Raw genomic sequence first — 16,684 nt, 5'->3', positions numbered from 1 at the left:
TCACTCACTGATGGACTGTAAAGTCAAGGTAGAAGATACTGTGACTGCTGTCATAAAGCTTGTGTAACAACAGAATCAGACTCACACATTTTTGTTGATGGTTCTCTCATTTGATTCAACTAATATAAAGTCTGACCTTCTATTAAATCATTGTCTTTACAACAGACCTTTTTGTCACAATCCCTTTGTATATATTTGTGTGTGTGTTTACAGACATATTCATATAGAATGACACTTGCTCAGTGATAAGCAAAACATGCTTTTATTAGAAGGAATTGTGAGTATGAGGTTTGCAGACCCTGGACTGTGCACTTTAGGAACATTTGTTCCATTGTTTTTTTATTTATTCTCCTTTGTGACATTAGTGAGCAGCTCTGAGCTGACCCCAGTGGGAACCAGAGCCTGGATTCCATCACATCCAATGCTGACACTTAACTTGGGTGCAAAGCGTGGAGCCAGCTTGCACTTGTACTGCTATTCTTTTGAAGCTGATTTCCTGATCATCCATCCCAGTTACTGTGCTTTTGTGCACATTGTAGAGCAGTGGATGTGGACTCCTATCAGATGACACTAAACAGACACGTATACTTTAGGAGCACACCTGACTCTCAGGAGCCTTTAGTCCAAAGGACCAACCTAGAACAAAAGCCCCAAGAATGCACAAATTCTGGGTGCTGTGTCCTCAGCAGAATCCCTTCTTGCTCCAGATCTGTTCCTCCTGTTCCATGCTGCTCACGGACACACAGCCCTAGGCTTCTTTTGGAGTTAGTGTGGAAAGAGACATTCTCTTTGAGACCATCAGGCTGCATGTGCAGGGATTTGCCTGCTGGAAATGCCTCTTCTGTGAGCCCCAGAGAGAGCCAGAGCAGCTCATCATCTCATCTGGTGGCCTCATTGCAAAGTTTGATGGTGAGTGGGGCCAGGGTGGTCTCAGGTGTCTCATATTCCAAAGCCCCTGCAGAGTGGTCTAGCAGTGTAGTGTGTGTGTGTTTGTGTGCTCACCTTCCACATGGACACAGGTTCGGTTTATGCCCATTTTAGGACTGCTTGTACTCATAGGGAAGTGTGGAGAAATCCCCTCAAAACTGAAAGCTGGACCCTGATATCACTGAAAAGGATTTCTCCAGTTTCCCTTTAGCAGTGAGCCTTCCTCTAGTTGAGAATCCCGTGCCTCTCTCAGTCTCAAAGCAGATCTGCTGTGCTCATGAGGCTGTTTTTGATCTGTTCAGCTCCTGGAAGCTGAGACCATGAGGCACATCTTCATGAATAATTACCTCCTGTGCAACGAGATCAGCGAGAGGGTGGTGCAGCACTTTGTGCACTGCATCGAGACCCACGGCCGGCACGTGGAGTACCTGCGATTCCTGCAGACCATCGTGAAAGCAGATGGCAAATACGTGAAGAAGTGCCAGGACATGGTAATGACAGAGGTAAGCAAAGGCTTCACATGTTAATCACTTGAGTATTTTGAGGCTGTTTTTCCTGCTCTTGATACCAATGAGATATAATGGCATCCTCGCTTTAGAATTTTAAGAGGCGTCACAAATAATGAATATTTTAGCAGACGTTTTCGGGAGTTTGATCTAATTTTGTAAGGCCATCTGTATAACTACTAGAAAGAAAACATGAGTGTTAGCATGGTGATACAGAGATGTCTATTTGTAGATGATGTAGCATGGAAATCTGAGAGTTACATAAACCTTCATTTTCCTGTAATGTACTTTAGGATCACTTTTACCAACTCCTGGGGCATGGGTTTGCCATACAAGAGGCTCTTACCTCTATGGATTTGTCTAAATAGTGTTGTAGACCTTTTTTTTTTACATATAGCAGTTCTAAATCCTAGTTTCTGCTTTTTTTGTTTTATTTTATTTCATAGCATTTCTGTGAGGGTCAGTAGAGCTGCTTTAGCTTTAACTAGCTGGATCCAGTAAATTCAACCAAGTGGTTTGTGGAAAAATCTTTATGCCAATAAATTTCCTTGCAAAATACGTAATTGACTTTCTCTGCAATTAGGATTTGATATATTGTGAGCATGATAAATGAAGTCTTCAACTTGCAGACACTTGTGCATTTAACTGTAATTATGTTAACAGTTCCTTGAGATTAGTGAGTGGGTAAAGTTGAATATGGTGAAAAGTCATGGTTGGATTAGAGTCCAAGGAACATTTTTATTTGCTTTACAAAGTGCTTTTTTTTTTGGCTTGGTTTGTTTTTTTTTTAAGAGGCATCTTCACAAAGAAACCAGAGATAAGTTTTAGTTTTTTGTGCTTTGAACAAAATGAAATCCCACTGAAATTTTATTCCACAGCAACAAGAGGAAAAACTTCTAATTAAGAAAATAAAACTCCTGCCTACATGGATAACCTTTAATGAAATTCACCTCAACCTTTTCAATTTGACTGAAGTATTTTAACATGCAATATCAATTACAAGCCTTTGATTTACATAATTCAAACACTTCTTGTGCCTTTGTGGTTTTAGATTTTTCTGCTTCCACCAAAAGCTCTTGTAGAGTTTTTTTATCATCAAACAAAATTTTCAGATTTTTCTCAATTTCAGTATATTTTGCTATTGACCTGTAGCAGTGCAAAGATAAACTGTCATTTTGCATTTTCGAGCTGACTCCATGACAAAAGTAGAAATGAACTTGGATACAGCATTCACATCATAAGTCCTGCAGGAATTTCCTGGGGGGAGGAAGCAACCCTGTTTTGATGAAATAGGGTGAGATAATGATCTGCTTTTCAAAAAGTAGGAAATTACAGGTAAGTAATTATGACTTGGAATAGGATGCTAATTGTGAAACTTGAATGGTACTTGAGTGGCAATCCACTCTCAAGGGAACAAATGGTTGGAACTTGCCACCGAGTTGGGACAGTTTCTCTGCAGACAACTGAGATGTACTTTGTGACCTTAAACAAGTGCTGCAGCTTTTCCTGTGCCTCCAGATGGGGCACATAAACAATTCACCACAAGACAAGATAGAATATGACTGTACAGCTTGCCTCAGCTCCTCCTGTCTTTTCTTTCACCCACAGGAAGTACATTGTAGCTTATTCCCATTTACTGGGAGTGAGGGATAATCTTAATACTTACATGTTCTAGAAAGTGCATGCAGATGAAGGAGCACCATGGCAAGAGAATACTGTCATAAAATCCATTGGACATCCCCAGTCTGGCTGATTCCCTTGTTCTCATCTCCTTGGTCTCCAGGTCTGCAGTGATGTTTACCAATGTGAAAGGTTCCTTGGGGCACTTTTTCTCATTACAAGCAGGCTTTGAGGTTCCTGGAAGAACCCTGCCTGTCAGTGCAAACACTATTACAGAAGGGAAAACAGAATTTACTTTGGGCCAGATCAATGTGGCAGCAGAGTTTTCTATTACCTGTAGTATTCTGGACTAATATTTTGCTCAGTATCATCAGCTGCTCCAATACTGGACAGCCTTCATTATATTACCATAGAATTCTAAACTTGCTGAAAATATACTTTAATAGCAGAAAATGTTGCTGAGTTGTTTAGTCCTAAGCTCTCATCCGTTTAAATTATTTTTTCTGTACTGTGGATTGTCTAGAAAATGTCTGAAAAGTCATAGGTATAGAAATACTGTAGAAACCCAAAGGTAAATGAGAAATAGGAATTGCAGGAGAGACTGAATTCACAATTCACCCCAGCCAAATGTCAAAGTAAAAATAAGCAAGAAACAGGAAAAGCACAAACAGAAATGCTGTGAATTCAAAATTTGAAGTGTTGAAACCCTGGAAAGTGTAATGAAATGTTTCTTGACTTTTCATTCTGGGAGACTAATTTTAATTCCTGTTCTTGCTGCTTTCCCATTTCTCAGCAGCTCCAGCAACCTTTATGACTACCCTTGAATTGAATAAGCTGGGATTTCATGTCACATATGGACTGGAATAGGTCAAGTGCCTAACTCACAAAATAAGTGTGATTTTTGAGCTGCCAGGGTGTGTTCTGTACTAGGAGGGGTTTGTGGGAGCTTATTTCACCCACACTGAGTGGATTGTGCTTCAAAGGACAGTGATGGAGACAGGATTCCAAGCAGGGTTAGAGCAAAGCTCTTCAGTGAGATGTGCTGAGATGGGGCTGCCACATCCAGCGCCGCTCTGGATCCTCCTGAGATGAGCAGAGCACTTGTAGCAGAATCAAACATTTATCACATACACCAGTTTTCTGCTAAATGAAAGTGCTGACATGACACTGACAAAGTCATGACCCAACCTGCCACATTTGCACAGGGTGGGAAGAATCTCCTTTGTTTCCAATACTGAGCAAGGGTGGGGAAAAGCTGGGCTCAATTCCGGGTGAGCCACGGGCTTTTTGTGTGAGGCAGCGTGGAAGATTTAATCTCACTGCACCTCAAGTGCTCATCTATGAAACAGGGATAATAATGCATCCTGGCCTCCTAGCAGGAGGTGAAGATAATTAATTAACTTCACACAAACATTGACATGGTAGAAATAATAAGGATGGCATGCTGTCTTAGGTAAAGACAGAGCTACACAGAAGTTAAACCTCAAATTCACCTTGCATTAGTGCATTCCTTGGTGAGTTATTCCAGATTTGCACTTATGTTGATAAGAGCACAAGTTTGCCTTGGATATTGTTTTGACATGTTCATTTGGCAAACCGCGTCAGAGTAAATTTTGTTTTGTTGTTTGGGTTTCAGCTAGAGAATCTTTGCATACTTAGAGATAAAATAAGAAATTAAGAAAATCATAGAATCATTTAGGTTGGAGTCGACCTTTAAAATCATTGAGTCCAAAATGATTGCAGTGCAGGGTGCTCAGAACCTTGTGCTCTCTTTCTCAGCTGATAAACGGCGGTGAGGATGTGCTGATATTCTACAATGACAGAGCATCCTTCCCAGTGCTGCTGCAGATGATGTGTTCGGAGCGAGACCGAGCCGACGAGAGCGGCCCCTTGGCCTATCACATCACCCTGGTGGAGCTGCTGGCCGCCTGCACCGAGGGCAAGAACGTGTACACAGAGATCAAGTGCAATTCACTGCTGCCCCTGGATGATATTGTCAGGGTAGTGACCCATGATGACTGCATTCCTGAGGTAAGATCCCTCATGGCAGGAGCAAGCAGACTTGGTGTTTTTTGAAAGCAGGCAATGTTTTGTGGTCATAATGCACTGACAAGTTGAATATTTGCACAGAGAATGGGCTGGAAATGGGTGGTGCTTCTTAAGGTGAATAAGTGAGAAAGGATAGTATTTATTCCACAGAACATTCCTTGTCCTTAATGCATTGTTTGTCAGCTTTTCAGACACCTTCTTTTGGATTTATCCAGCCACTGTCAGAGTTTAATACACTCTTAACTTCTGGCTGGAACTGTGAAGACCCAGCTGAATGTTGGGTTAAGCCAATGTTTTGCCGTTGCCTGAATTTCTTGGAAATGATAGATAAAATTCTGTCCATGCTGAAGTCAGTGGGAATTTGGGTGAAGTCTCATTTTATTAAACTCAATTGCAGTCCAGCAAATATTTTTATTCACTGCAGATGAAAGCACAGTTTTGCATGTGTCATGCTAAAGTAGGGCTGTGATATTATCTGGTGGGAAAATGGGGCCCAAGCAACAGAAATAGGGCCTGCAGGAGTTAAAACTCCCTCTGTGCCATGAGAATTGCCCTTGTGATCAAATGATCTTATTGCTAAAAAGAAATATGTTTGCTTTGCCCAAAAGTTCCCCTTAAGATTAATTTGAACAGATGGTAATTAGAAAAAAAATCCCAAACAAAAGAAACCTAAAGGTCTGATCTGAATTTTCTCTTTACTGCATTAAACATATGGAACTATCTCATCTCCCTTGACCGTGCTAAGAAATTTTCAGTGCATTTGCATATGTTTATATTTAATCCATACATTTTTGGGCACTGGGTATCCATTTTTATGCTGTGCACATGCAGACTTGTCATGCCAGAGAGGAGTCCTGGCATGTCCTCCTCCTAAGCCTTGTGCTGCCATTGCTGCAGTCTCAGTGCACCACAACCTTTCTCTGCCTTTCTCTTGCATCCCAGATGCAAGCGCTGCATTAGGATTGTGGGAATACAGGGACTTCAGTCCCAGCTCTGCAAAAGACTTTTTATTTTATACTTGGCAGGCTTGTCACAAGGTTTCAACCTACCAAAGTCAACTGGCAAGTGCAGAGTGTCCTGCATTCTGACAGCCTCTGGCTTTGGAGCCAGGCCCTGCTGGTCAGTTATCAGTTAAATACCAGAATCATTACTGGTTTGTCTTCTAGAGGTTTTGTCATTAGAGTAAGGTTTGCAAAGCATTTTCATTTTTCTTCCCGTGGTCTTTCAGTAAACACATTAAGGCCTGTGTTGCCCAGCTTCTCCCTAAATCTTCAGAACCAAACATGTGCATTATTATGGTTATGAATGTTTGTTACTACTGGAAGGCTCATCTTTATTGTTCAGTATTTTTGCAGATAGAAAATATTACGTTAATTGTTTTTACTGTTCCATTTCATAGTGATTTTGTTTTTGCTGTTCCTGCAGGTGAAAATTGCCTATGTTAATTTTGTTAACCACTGTTATGTGGACACTGAAGTGGAAATGAAAGAAATCTATGCCAGTAACCATATCTGGAAACTTTTTGAGAACTTCCTTGTTGATATGGCAAGGGTAAGCTTCACCAGGTGTTAAATATTACAGAATGGTCATGGGTGACAACTGAACTGGCAATAACAAGGTTTTTTGGTGAACTTTTATTTTGTTAACTAACTTTATTCAAAGTTGACAATAGGATCAGTGTGGTTAGTTGGTTTGTTTGTTTATCAAACAGTCATTTCTATGATCTTTATAATCATTTAACCTGCTAATTACTAGTAACCTTCTCTTTCTAAAAGGGCATCTTGGAACCTGTGCCTTTCTCTTTTCTTACAAAGAAATAAACTGGGGGTGTGTACATGGTTGAGAGCCTGTATACATCTTTTAGGAATGTGCAATACATGTCATTATGGTGGTGACTAAAAAGCCCTCCATCTCTAATCTCTTCCTTTATTCTGTTGTTATAGTGAGGATCAGGGATCGAGATCTTCTCTGGCTCATGTTCCTTCTTTAGTCTCTATTTTTGTCTTTCATTCTCCCGTCACTGCATTCTCACTGCCAATGTGAAAGGCAGGTGCAGAGCTGTGGTCCCTCGGAATACTAATTCAAATATAAATTACAGCTGCAAGAGGACAGGGCACAGTCAGTACCACAAGCCTGCCATTCCTGTGGTCCTCACTGAGCCTCATGGTGTCAGTACTTGTTGAATTAAATTTTAAGTTGAATTAAGCTTTGTTCCCAGGGATTTTGAAGGCAGAAAACAAGAGCAATCTTATGACTTCCTCAAGGATTAAATATGGTAGTAGAGCCATGAGGGGATGCTAGTGTGATGTAATGATTATAGCCTGCACTACACATCCTTTTCTAGGAGGTTAAGGCTTCTTGTAATTATAAATAATTACAATATTAATGACGAACAATGGTGTTGCTCTCTCTGCTCAAGAAGTCGAACCATCACTTTTTGGGTTTTTCCCAGTCCATGGTCCATTACATTTTATAATACTTGAACTCTCACTCCTTGCATTCTTCATTTCATTGAAATTAAAAGGTAAAGAATCTTAGTTTGGTCCTGCAGCTGAAAATGACCCCAAAGTAATAGTGTGCCACAAAATAATTCCTGTGAGACCTATTAGGAGAATACAATGATTTTTGGCTAAAAGAAGAAGGAATACAAAGACTTATGCTGTACAATAGTTACTGGGACCTGTTCATTTTTTTTCTGTGAAACAGAAACCTTATCTATGGTTTATATGGTTGGGTTTTTTTCTTTTGTGTTTTTTTTCCCTTTCCTTTCTTTTTGGGTGTGTGTGTGTTTTGTTTTCGTTTTATTTTGGTGTATTTTTTTTAGCCCTTTATTTTTCTATGGGAGCAGGTTGAGGCAGGGATGTTTGTGCTCTCTTTTTTTGGTGGGAGCTGTTTTCAGCAGTAATTAGTCCTCTACAAATCCTCTTTTCTTGCTGCTTTGTCTCTGTGGTTGTGTTACACAGTGAAAGCCCTTCTTGACAAAAACAACCTGGGTTGAAAATTAAGATGAGAAACATCCTTGGAGGAGCATTCTGACTTTTAACCTTACTGGTTTTATCTCAAGAAGTATTTTCTTCTATTTAATTCCCTTTCTGGGTTGCCCTTTCCTGACATGTCCTGACCCTGACTTTCCAAACAGACTCTCCCTCCTCCCTAGCCCTTGAACGTGGCCAATTTTCTGTGCCTCTGGGCTAGAAGCAGGCAAGTAGAGAGAGGGCTCTCTCCAGGTTTCCTCTCATGAGCCTGGAGACAAACTGCACTGTGCTAAATGCTGGGGGCTTGTCCTGATGCTGGTGACCACTGAGCTTGTTTTCACACCCCTCTTTCCTGAGAGAAGTTAGACCCCAGGTCTTCAGAGGTGAAGAGGGGAAATGCTGCGTTTTGTGTGCGGGTGCTGTTGGCAAAATGCAGGTTTATTCTGCTCTCCTGCAAGTGTGTCAGAAGTGCTCTGGCCTGTCCTGCTCTTCAGCCATGGACAGCTGTATTTGCCAGGTTATGGAGTGTATTTGTTCAGATTTGGTGCTCTGGGGCCCCAACAGAGCCCAAGTGTTATAAATACATCAGCGTTCTGTAGCTATCAGGACAGTTAGAATGCTGTCAGCCTCATGAAAGATGTTACAATAGCTTTCAAAGCATTTAGAAAAAGAGCCCTTTGATCCTCTGTGTTCCAGTGAGCTAAAAGAGATGCTTTTGCATGGGGGAAGGGGAAATGCTTTTCTTTTAGCTGCTACAAATGCCTGTCAGTGGGTGAGGTTGTGAGCTTTGAGTCTGTTATTGGAGAGCACCAAGGTGAAAGACAGAGAGTGTTATCCTCAGGTTGGATTCCTTCTGTTTTAGATATATATATTAAAAAAAAAAAAAAGTAACTGATTTTTAAAATCTGTTTCTGGATTGAGGAAGGAAATATTTAGTCCCCAGCTGTCATTTTCCTTTCAACAACATGATACATTGCAAAGCAGCCACGAGGCGGATCCGTGTATAAACTGGGTTTGCCAAAAGCTGTCGTGCTTTCAAAGGCACCCTGCTTCTACAGCTTCTGCCAACCTACTTTCTGCTGGGTGTGACTTACAGCCTTGTGCTGAGCAAAGTGGGTGCTGCTGAAGGAAAGGCATCCCTTTCCTGTGTGTGGCCCAGCCTGTGTAAGTCAGCAGCTGTAGTCTGAGCAGGATTAAAGACAAGAGCCGAGGATCTGACAGCTGTAAAGTCATCCTGGCTTTCTCCGCAGAATTTTTGAAGTATTAGTCATGTGAGTTTTGGTCCCAAAGCCTCTTAAGGGGTTTTTAAACACTGCTTTCTCAATCCTCATCTCCATTTCATGCATTTCAGGTTTTTGTTTTTTTCTTCCACGGAGGAAGATCTGCCAGTCCCCAAAGGGCAGAGGGATAAGAACAAATGAGAGGATTTCCAAATTCCTTCTGTGCTGGGAATTTTTCAGACCAGTGTTTGAGCAGAGGGGCATTCCCACATATAGCTCTGCCTTTCAGGCAGCTGAAGGGGAAAGCTTAAAAGTGTTGTGGAATTTAGTTTTGGTGATTTCTGCATTCACTGTGCTAGCACTGCACAGCTCCCTGTCTTCCTATTGGGATTGCAAATGCTGAGCTCAGAGCTACTGGCTCCAGCCAAAATTGGCATGCAGATTAATGAAAAGCAAAAGAACTTCCAGAGATTTTTAGTTCTCTGATCTCTTTAAAAAAAAAAAAAATTAAACAAATTTTGATTATTAACTGAATCATTTACCTTCGGAAGGACAGGGGGTGGTGGTGGTGGTGTTACACTTTTCCCAAAACAGAAGGGCTGATAAGTTTATGGTTTCATTTTAGCCACTGTTGCTTCTCTGACCAAAGTCTTTCCTGGGGTAATAAAAAAATGCACTCTGTGAAAGCATGACTGATATATCTGACACATTTTAGATAAGTAGACAAGCAAACTCCTCAAGATGCCTCATTTGTCTAGGTCTGAAGTTACCTTTGGTTGTTTTTCTGCATGGCAATATTTGTGTGCTAGACCCAAGGTGCTTCTGTGTTCCCCTGAGCTCTAGCGCACCCTGAACACAGGTGCTTTTGGATGTCATGTCAGTAGACTTCCTTAAAACATTCCTGGTGAAATTGCTGTCTTGAAGTGACAGTGGCAGTGTGTAATTAGAGAGAATCTTTGCCCTGTGTGAGATTCAGGTGCTGTGGATTATCTCTCTGCTTCTGTCACCAGCCTTTTCCTTAAGCAATCAATCAGCTTCTCTGGACTCCCCATCCCTGAAGAGATGTAATGGTAAGTGTGTGCCACTCAGGTTTGGGGTAATATATGAAATGCACACATGGCAATGACTCCTATCCCCGGAATTTTTGTATGCAAAATAAATTCTGCTTTTGCATAGATTCCCTAGAACATCACAGTCATCTCTGGCTTGTGTAGGTGAAAGAGAGAACAACTCTGCCTTCATTTCTTGTTAAACATGACTACAGCTGCTTATTCAAAGGCTATTGAAGAGGTAGCATGACTACAGTCTGTACTACTTATTTGTCCAGTCTTGCCTTTCTCATTGTTTTTGGCTCTCTGTAGACTCCTTTCAGTTCTGTGTACACTGACACACGCAAAGTCAACATGACTCTGTATAGATGTTCATAAGTGTTGAAGAGAAATAAAGGAAATACTGAAGGATGTAATCCACATCAGTAATTTTTCCCTTTCTTTAAGTGTGACATCTTTATGCAGCAACAAACTTTAAGTGTTGTACCAAAGGGAGTCTTCAGGAACCTTTTGTACAAATCTTCCCACTTCCTCCCACCATTCAATCATCCTTCTGTGCTCCAGAGCTGTCCTGGTATCATCCATTCCCTTCTTTCATTGTTTTAGTTTGGCTTCTGTATTTTCCCCATGTGGCTTCCCAAAGAAATGCTGCCTCTCTTCCAGTACCATCCTAAAGCCTGTTGGTGTTGAGTGTGCTGTTTCCCTTCCTTCCCTCCTTTTAAACATTTTTCTTGCAAATGAGCTTCACCTTTTCCACCCAGTTGTGCTGATTAATTGTTGAGAGAAGCTAAATGTTGTATGAAATCTTTCTAACCTGAGTTGTTTATGTCTCATCTGTCTCTGAAGCATCTTCCAACCAGCCCTGCAATGGGAGGAAAGGTCCATTTTCTTCTTGAATCTGTCTAAATGTGTAAGTGGCATGCAGTGTGCTGATTTAGGGGCATCTTTTCTTCATGGTGTGGGAAAGAAAAGGCAGGCAGCCAGAAAGAACTAGTTCAGAAGAGAAGGGTGGACCTCCAAGAAGAAAGATAAGCTATGATAAATCCAGCTTCAACTCTAACATAATTCTCTCTGATAGATACTATATAAAAATCTTTTGTTTTTACTTTAAGAAGAAATATCAGATGTGTTGTAATAAATACAAAATAACAAAGCTTGCTTATTGGGGAGAGAACAAAACCTCATTGTTGCCTCCTCCTTCTCTGCAGGTTTGTAACACAACCACGGATCGTAAACACGCAGACACGTCTCTGGAGAAATATGTCACTGAGCCTGTCATGAGCATTGTGAGTGGCTTCTTCAATTCACCATTTTCAGACAACAGCACCAGCCTCCAGGTAAGGAGAAGAGAGACACACAAATCAGCTATTCAGAACATTAATGAGATACCTTCTGCTACCTGCATAGGAACGCTGTCTCTTTTCATCCTCCTTTGATTTCTCTGTCCCTTCTCACACCACTGACTACCAGCTTAATCCCTCTTTAAAACACTTTATTCTTCATTTTAGTCACTTGCACCCTGAACCAGTGGACAGCTCAATGTGGTCAGAATTAGTTCTGTCTCTTGTGAATTCATTGGAGGGGATATCCTTGTAGAAAAATTTTTGTGTGAGGGAGATGCTGTGTCCTGTGACAGAAGGGACACACGCCTGAGAATGGGAAAAACTCCTCTGTCCTTGTGGTGTGTACTGTATTTGCTTGATATCAGAAGCAATCTAAGGAAAAATTGCATGTTTTGGCCTTTTTAGAGGTACAGCATTGATTTCTGCTCCTGCCAGGCCTAAAGATCAAAGAGAATTTAATGGAGCCATAACCTGAGTCTACAAGCTAAAATCCCCTTGGTTTACTTTGTGTCAAACCTTAGGGCAGCTGTGAGGAGATCCTTAAGGGTAAAATTCTGTGTTTGTTTTTGTTTTCAGACACACCAGCCTGTTTTTATTCAGCTGCTGCAGTCTGCTTTCAGAATTTACAACTGTACCTGGCCAAACCCAACACAGAAAGCCTCAGTGGAGTCCTGTATCAAGACTTTGGCTGAAGTGGGTAGGTTCAGGTTTTACTTTGATTATTGTTCTTTGTGTTTAAAGATCAGACTTGAAGTTTAACAGGTTTTAATTTGACTCTACCATCCTGAAGCTGTGTCAGCAGTGATTTCAGAAATCCCACTTTCTGAGGCTAAATACTTCCTTCTTTTATAACCCATTCAAAGCTGCCCCATCAAATAGGGTTTGTTAGGGTGAAACTGGTAGGGCAGAGGGATGAGCTTGCTACGTGAGTGCTGATTGAGCTTTCAGCTATCAATTTTAATTTGATGGTTGAAACTCTTGATGATTTTACCTTTTTAATATCAAGCAAGTTATGGTATTAAATCACAACGTAAGCAAAGGCATCCCTGTTAAAATAATTTTTTAAAAACTTCTTATCCTTCATTAGAAAAAAGTTCTTCACCAGAACATAGCTAAGACTGGCAAAAGTTAATTAAGTTAAATTTCTATAAATATGATTTTAAAATCTTCTGCCATTCTATTCTGACAGAATAAAGAATTATTCAATGTAGTTTCCAAAAGTAGGTGGTGATGGTTGCTTATAGAATAAGTTTCTGCTCACTGGGAATGAAAGCTGAGTAGAGGCAGATACATAGAAACTGGCTAAATTCTATTGTTGATACATTTATTAAAAAGTATTAATAAATAATGATAAAACAAAATGAGAGGGTCCCAGAGCCACCTGCAGCACTGTAACAATCAATTCTAAATTTAGATTTTTGGAATAGTTTTACAGACGTATCATTTAACATTTTAGCCAAAACATCTCATTAACTTTCTGTGTGAATGTGAATAAGCAGTTACCTAAAAATTTAGCAACCTTCAATTGTTTTATTTGCTGTGCAAATGATTTAATTAGGGATCCATCTGGCAAACGAACTTTGGAAGTTGAAGACATTTTATTTGCTTTGTGCTATAACTACTACAGTCTCACATAAAGCTCCATCTCTACAAATTCTTGTTTGTGTGTTTAACACTTATCCCCTTGCTCTTCTCTGGCATTTCTGGAAACAGTCATCAATAAATTACTTCCTTTGGGAGTCTGGGGAATGGGGGAGAAATAGGGCGAGAGTAGATTTGAGACCAACCATGCCCTCTGTGTGCTTGTAGACAGCTCAATGTCTTCATTTCTATAGAGCTGCATCTAAAATCAAATTCCAGCTCAGAGAGGTCGTTGTGTTATCTCATCAAGATGAGGCTGTTTGGAGGCATCTGAGCGTGGGTTTATTTTCCATTTGGCTACATGCCCACAGCACACAGCTGATTCTAGCCTGAAGAATTCCCAGCAAATTCCAGCAATGCAGAGCTCTGCTGATTGCTGGATGAGTCAGGCCAGGCTCTCACTGGGCTTTCTCTTCTCCTAAGGAGTATGTGCTAGGACAAGAACAAAAGTTCTCAGGTTGCACCAGGGGAGGTTTAGGTTTGGTGTTAGGAAAATTTTCTTCACAGAAAGGGTTGTCAAGCACTGGAACAGGCTGCCCTGGAAAGTGGTTGAGTCATCATACCCTGGAGGTACTTAAAAGTCATGTAGATGTGGCACTTAGAGACTTGGTGCAGTGGTGGACGTGGCACTGTTAGGTTACTGCTTGGACTCTATCTTGAAGGTCTTTTCCAACCCAAATTATTCTATTATTCTGCCCTGTTGAGACAGCCAAGCTGAACTTGTCCCCACAGCAGCCTGAGAGGGAAACCACAAGTCACCCTAAGGGCATGGCAGATCCAGCTTCATGTCTTTCATGCCAGCACATGAAAGGGCTAGTGGGCTTTGCTGGGCATCCTCTGTGTGCCTCTTGTTTCTGGGGGCTCCAGGAATGGCTGATGTCTGGAGTTTGCTTCAGATATGTGACTTTGTATCCTATTTGTGGAACTCAGTTTCTACCTCCACTACAGTCCTTTCTTTCATTCTGTTTTCTTTTTTCGTGGAGATAGTTTAGAGTTGGTTTGTTTGTTGTTTTTTTTAAAGTAAGTTCTTTTGCTATCCTATGGGTCCAGGCTCCTCCTTGCTCCTCTGGCTTCCCCCCATGGGACCCCAGCCATGCCTTGGGTGCTGTCAGGTGTGGCAGAGCAGAGCTGAGCTGCCAGTGCAGGGCATCACTCCCTGTCCTCCTCTGGGGCTTCCCTGCAGCAGGAACGGCCAGGCTGGGAGCCCCTGGGGTGCCATGGGCTGGCAGCCTCAGAGCAGCTCCCTGAAAGCACACAGCACTGCTGATTTCCTTGCCCTTATCCTAACAACTGCTCAGGGATTCATCACTAATAGCAATATCCAGCATGGTAAAGTTGTGTTGTGTCAGGCAATTGCCACGTTTTTATTGAGTGGTTTATTTTGACAGTGGAGAAGGGGTGAGGGGAATTTCCCCAAATAGCAAAGTAGCTGGAGAAGAAGTGGAAGCAGAGTTTTTGACAAACCCCCCTGTGCAAAATTTGCCTAGCCAGCAGAGATTTTAACTGCAGGTGATACTCAGTGTTTTTAGGCATGGTGACAAATGTGTCTTGCCTGGGCTAATGGAGTAGGCCTGTTCTCCATGGAAATATTTGGAAAAACTTCCCCAGCTGGGGATACCAGAGACTTTTATAGCCAAGGCCCTTCTGTGATTGCAGTGGGTGCCTGGTGCCTTTCTCTGTCGGATGTTCCTCTGCCCAAAATGATGCCTCACTTTGAGAAGCTGGAGGCATCTTCCATAATACAACACAAACTTAGCAACCTTCTTGTGCCTCTTTTGTTGGCTGCATATGTGGACCATTTTTCCCCCTTTTCTGACTTGAGAATCTTACAGTTTTAATGTTAAGGCCTTTGTGTTTCACAGCAAGGCTTTAAAAAACCTCTAAAAAGATTTTGCCTATATCAGAGAGATGGAGTATTGGACAGATTTACAGCAGGGACCAAAGACTTCTGAGGGAAAATAAGTGGAGTATAGACCTGAAAGAACAAACATGATTTTTTTTTTTAAATTTTTTTTTGGTGTCATTGCCCTGGAATTACAAATGAATCTCAGGAGGAAGAAAGAAAGATCATACACAGATTTCCCAAGATATCAAAGATCCATATAATGACACACTTTTAAAATGACACACTTGAGAGCAAGTTTAAGCAACATGCACTCTGCTCAGTGCTTCCTGGTTTGTTGCTGGCAGGTGGATGCAAGCACTGCCTCAAGAGCTTGAGATCGTTACATCTGTTTTCTGATGAGTACTGCAAGGATGTGTGTTACCTTCCAGGTCAACAAAAGGATATCTCAGAGAAGCTTATTTTTTATAACCCTGGTACTTCAACTCCACTCTACCACCAGGGAAAAACTGCATAAGCTTTTCAAGCCTCACTTGCTGCTTTGTCTCCAGGCACTTTCCTGCCTCCAGTTCAGCAGGAAGCATAGAGGCTTGCTCCTCTTCTTCAGCAGATCCAGGAGGTTTGGATCACAGATATCAATGTGCACCAGGTTTCTATTGCCCAGGAAACATTTGGCTACTTGGCCTGAGTAGAAGCACTTGTGAAATTACATTTACATACATATATATATATATATATATATATATGTATATACACATACATACATATATGTGTGTGTGTGTGTGTATGACTTGTTCACGTGGGTTTCTGAAGCAGGTTACCACACTGGTGAGAATGAACACATACATAGATCACTTTGGCCTTTTCTCTTTTATTACATAGAGCTGAGCTTTTGCTTGAAAATACAGTCCAAAAAGTGAATAATCAAAACCGCTCCCATCTCCCTGGTAAAATAGAAACAACTGAAAAATACCCAGACCTTTGTGAAAACAGAGGAAATAAGACATCCAACCATTTAATTTATTTCAAATGAATTCATTATCAAAGTACTTTCAGTTCATGCATTTTATGATTTTTGCAAGGTTGAGAAGGGTGGAGGCCAGTCTCAAAGTCTGCATTTTAAACCAGCTCTTTCTCTAAAGACTGGGGAATATCACCTCTCCTTGCAACCAAAGATTGTATATCTTAAATTACATATCCTAAATGGCATTGAAGCAGGGTCTTTCCTGACCAGTCCTTCAGGATCCATGCAAAGAACTGTCTTTGCTTCTTAATTAAGGCAGCAATTATTGTCTCTTCTCCTCTGAGCATCAGTTTTTTGTTACAAGGATAAATTCAGTTGTTTTACACTCTTGTCTCTGTAGCATCCATTAGTTTTCTCCATTATGTTTCAAAAAATTGAATCTTTCCTCTGGTACTGTGTCTATCCCAAGGATATGGTCTGTCTGTGATTGTGCTGTGACCACCAGTAATGAAATAATTGGAATTTCCCAGATGAGTAAACAGTGCCA

At 41.2% G+C, this 16,684-nt stretch overlaps 1 protein-coding gene across 6 annotated transcripts in view; it reads left to right on the top strand.

Annotated features, from left to right (window-relative positions):
• ITPR2 (inositol 1,4,5-trisphosphate receptor type 2) overlaps nt 1–16,684 on the top strand; it is a 248,316-nt gene that overhangs the window by 112,531 nt on the left and 119,101 nt on the right. For all 6 annotated transcript variants that reach the window (XM_074539167.1, XM_074539170.1, XM_074539169.1 and 3 more), the window contains 5 exons: nt 1,230–1,430; nt 4,833–5,084; nt 6,528–6,653; nt 11,555–11,683; nt 12,266–12,386. In XM_074539167.1, the coding sequence (XP_074395268.1) occupies nt 1,230–1,430; nt 4,833–5,084; nt 6,528–6,653; nt 11,555–11,683; nt 12,266–12,386 (829 nt within the window). The remainder of the gene's footprint in view (nt 1–1,229; nt 1,431–4,832; nt 5,085–6,527; nt 6,654–11,554; nt 11,684–12,265; nt 12,387–16,684) is intronic.

This window comes from Zonotrichia albicollis, chromosome 4 (assembly GCF_047830755.1).
Source record: "Zonotrichia albicollis isolate bZonAlb1 chromosome 4, bZonAlb1.hap1, whole genome shotgun sequence".
Classification (NCBI taxonomy): domain Eukaryota; kingdom Metazoa; phylum Chordata; class Aves; order Passeriformes; family Passerellidae; genus Zonotrichia; species Zonotrichia albicollis.
This window is presented reverse-complemented; position numbering and strand designations above follow the sequence as displayed.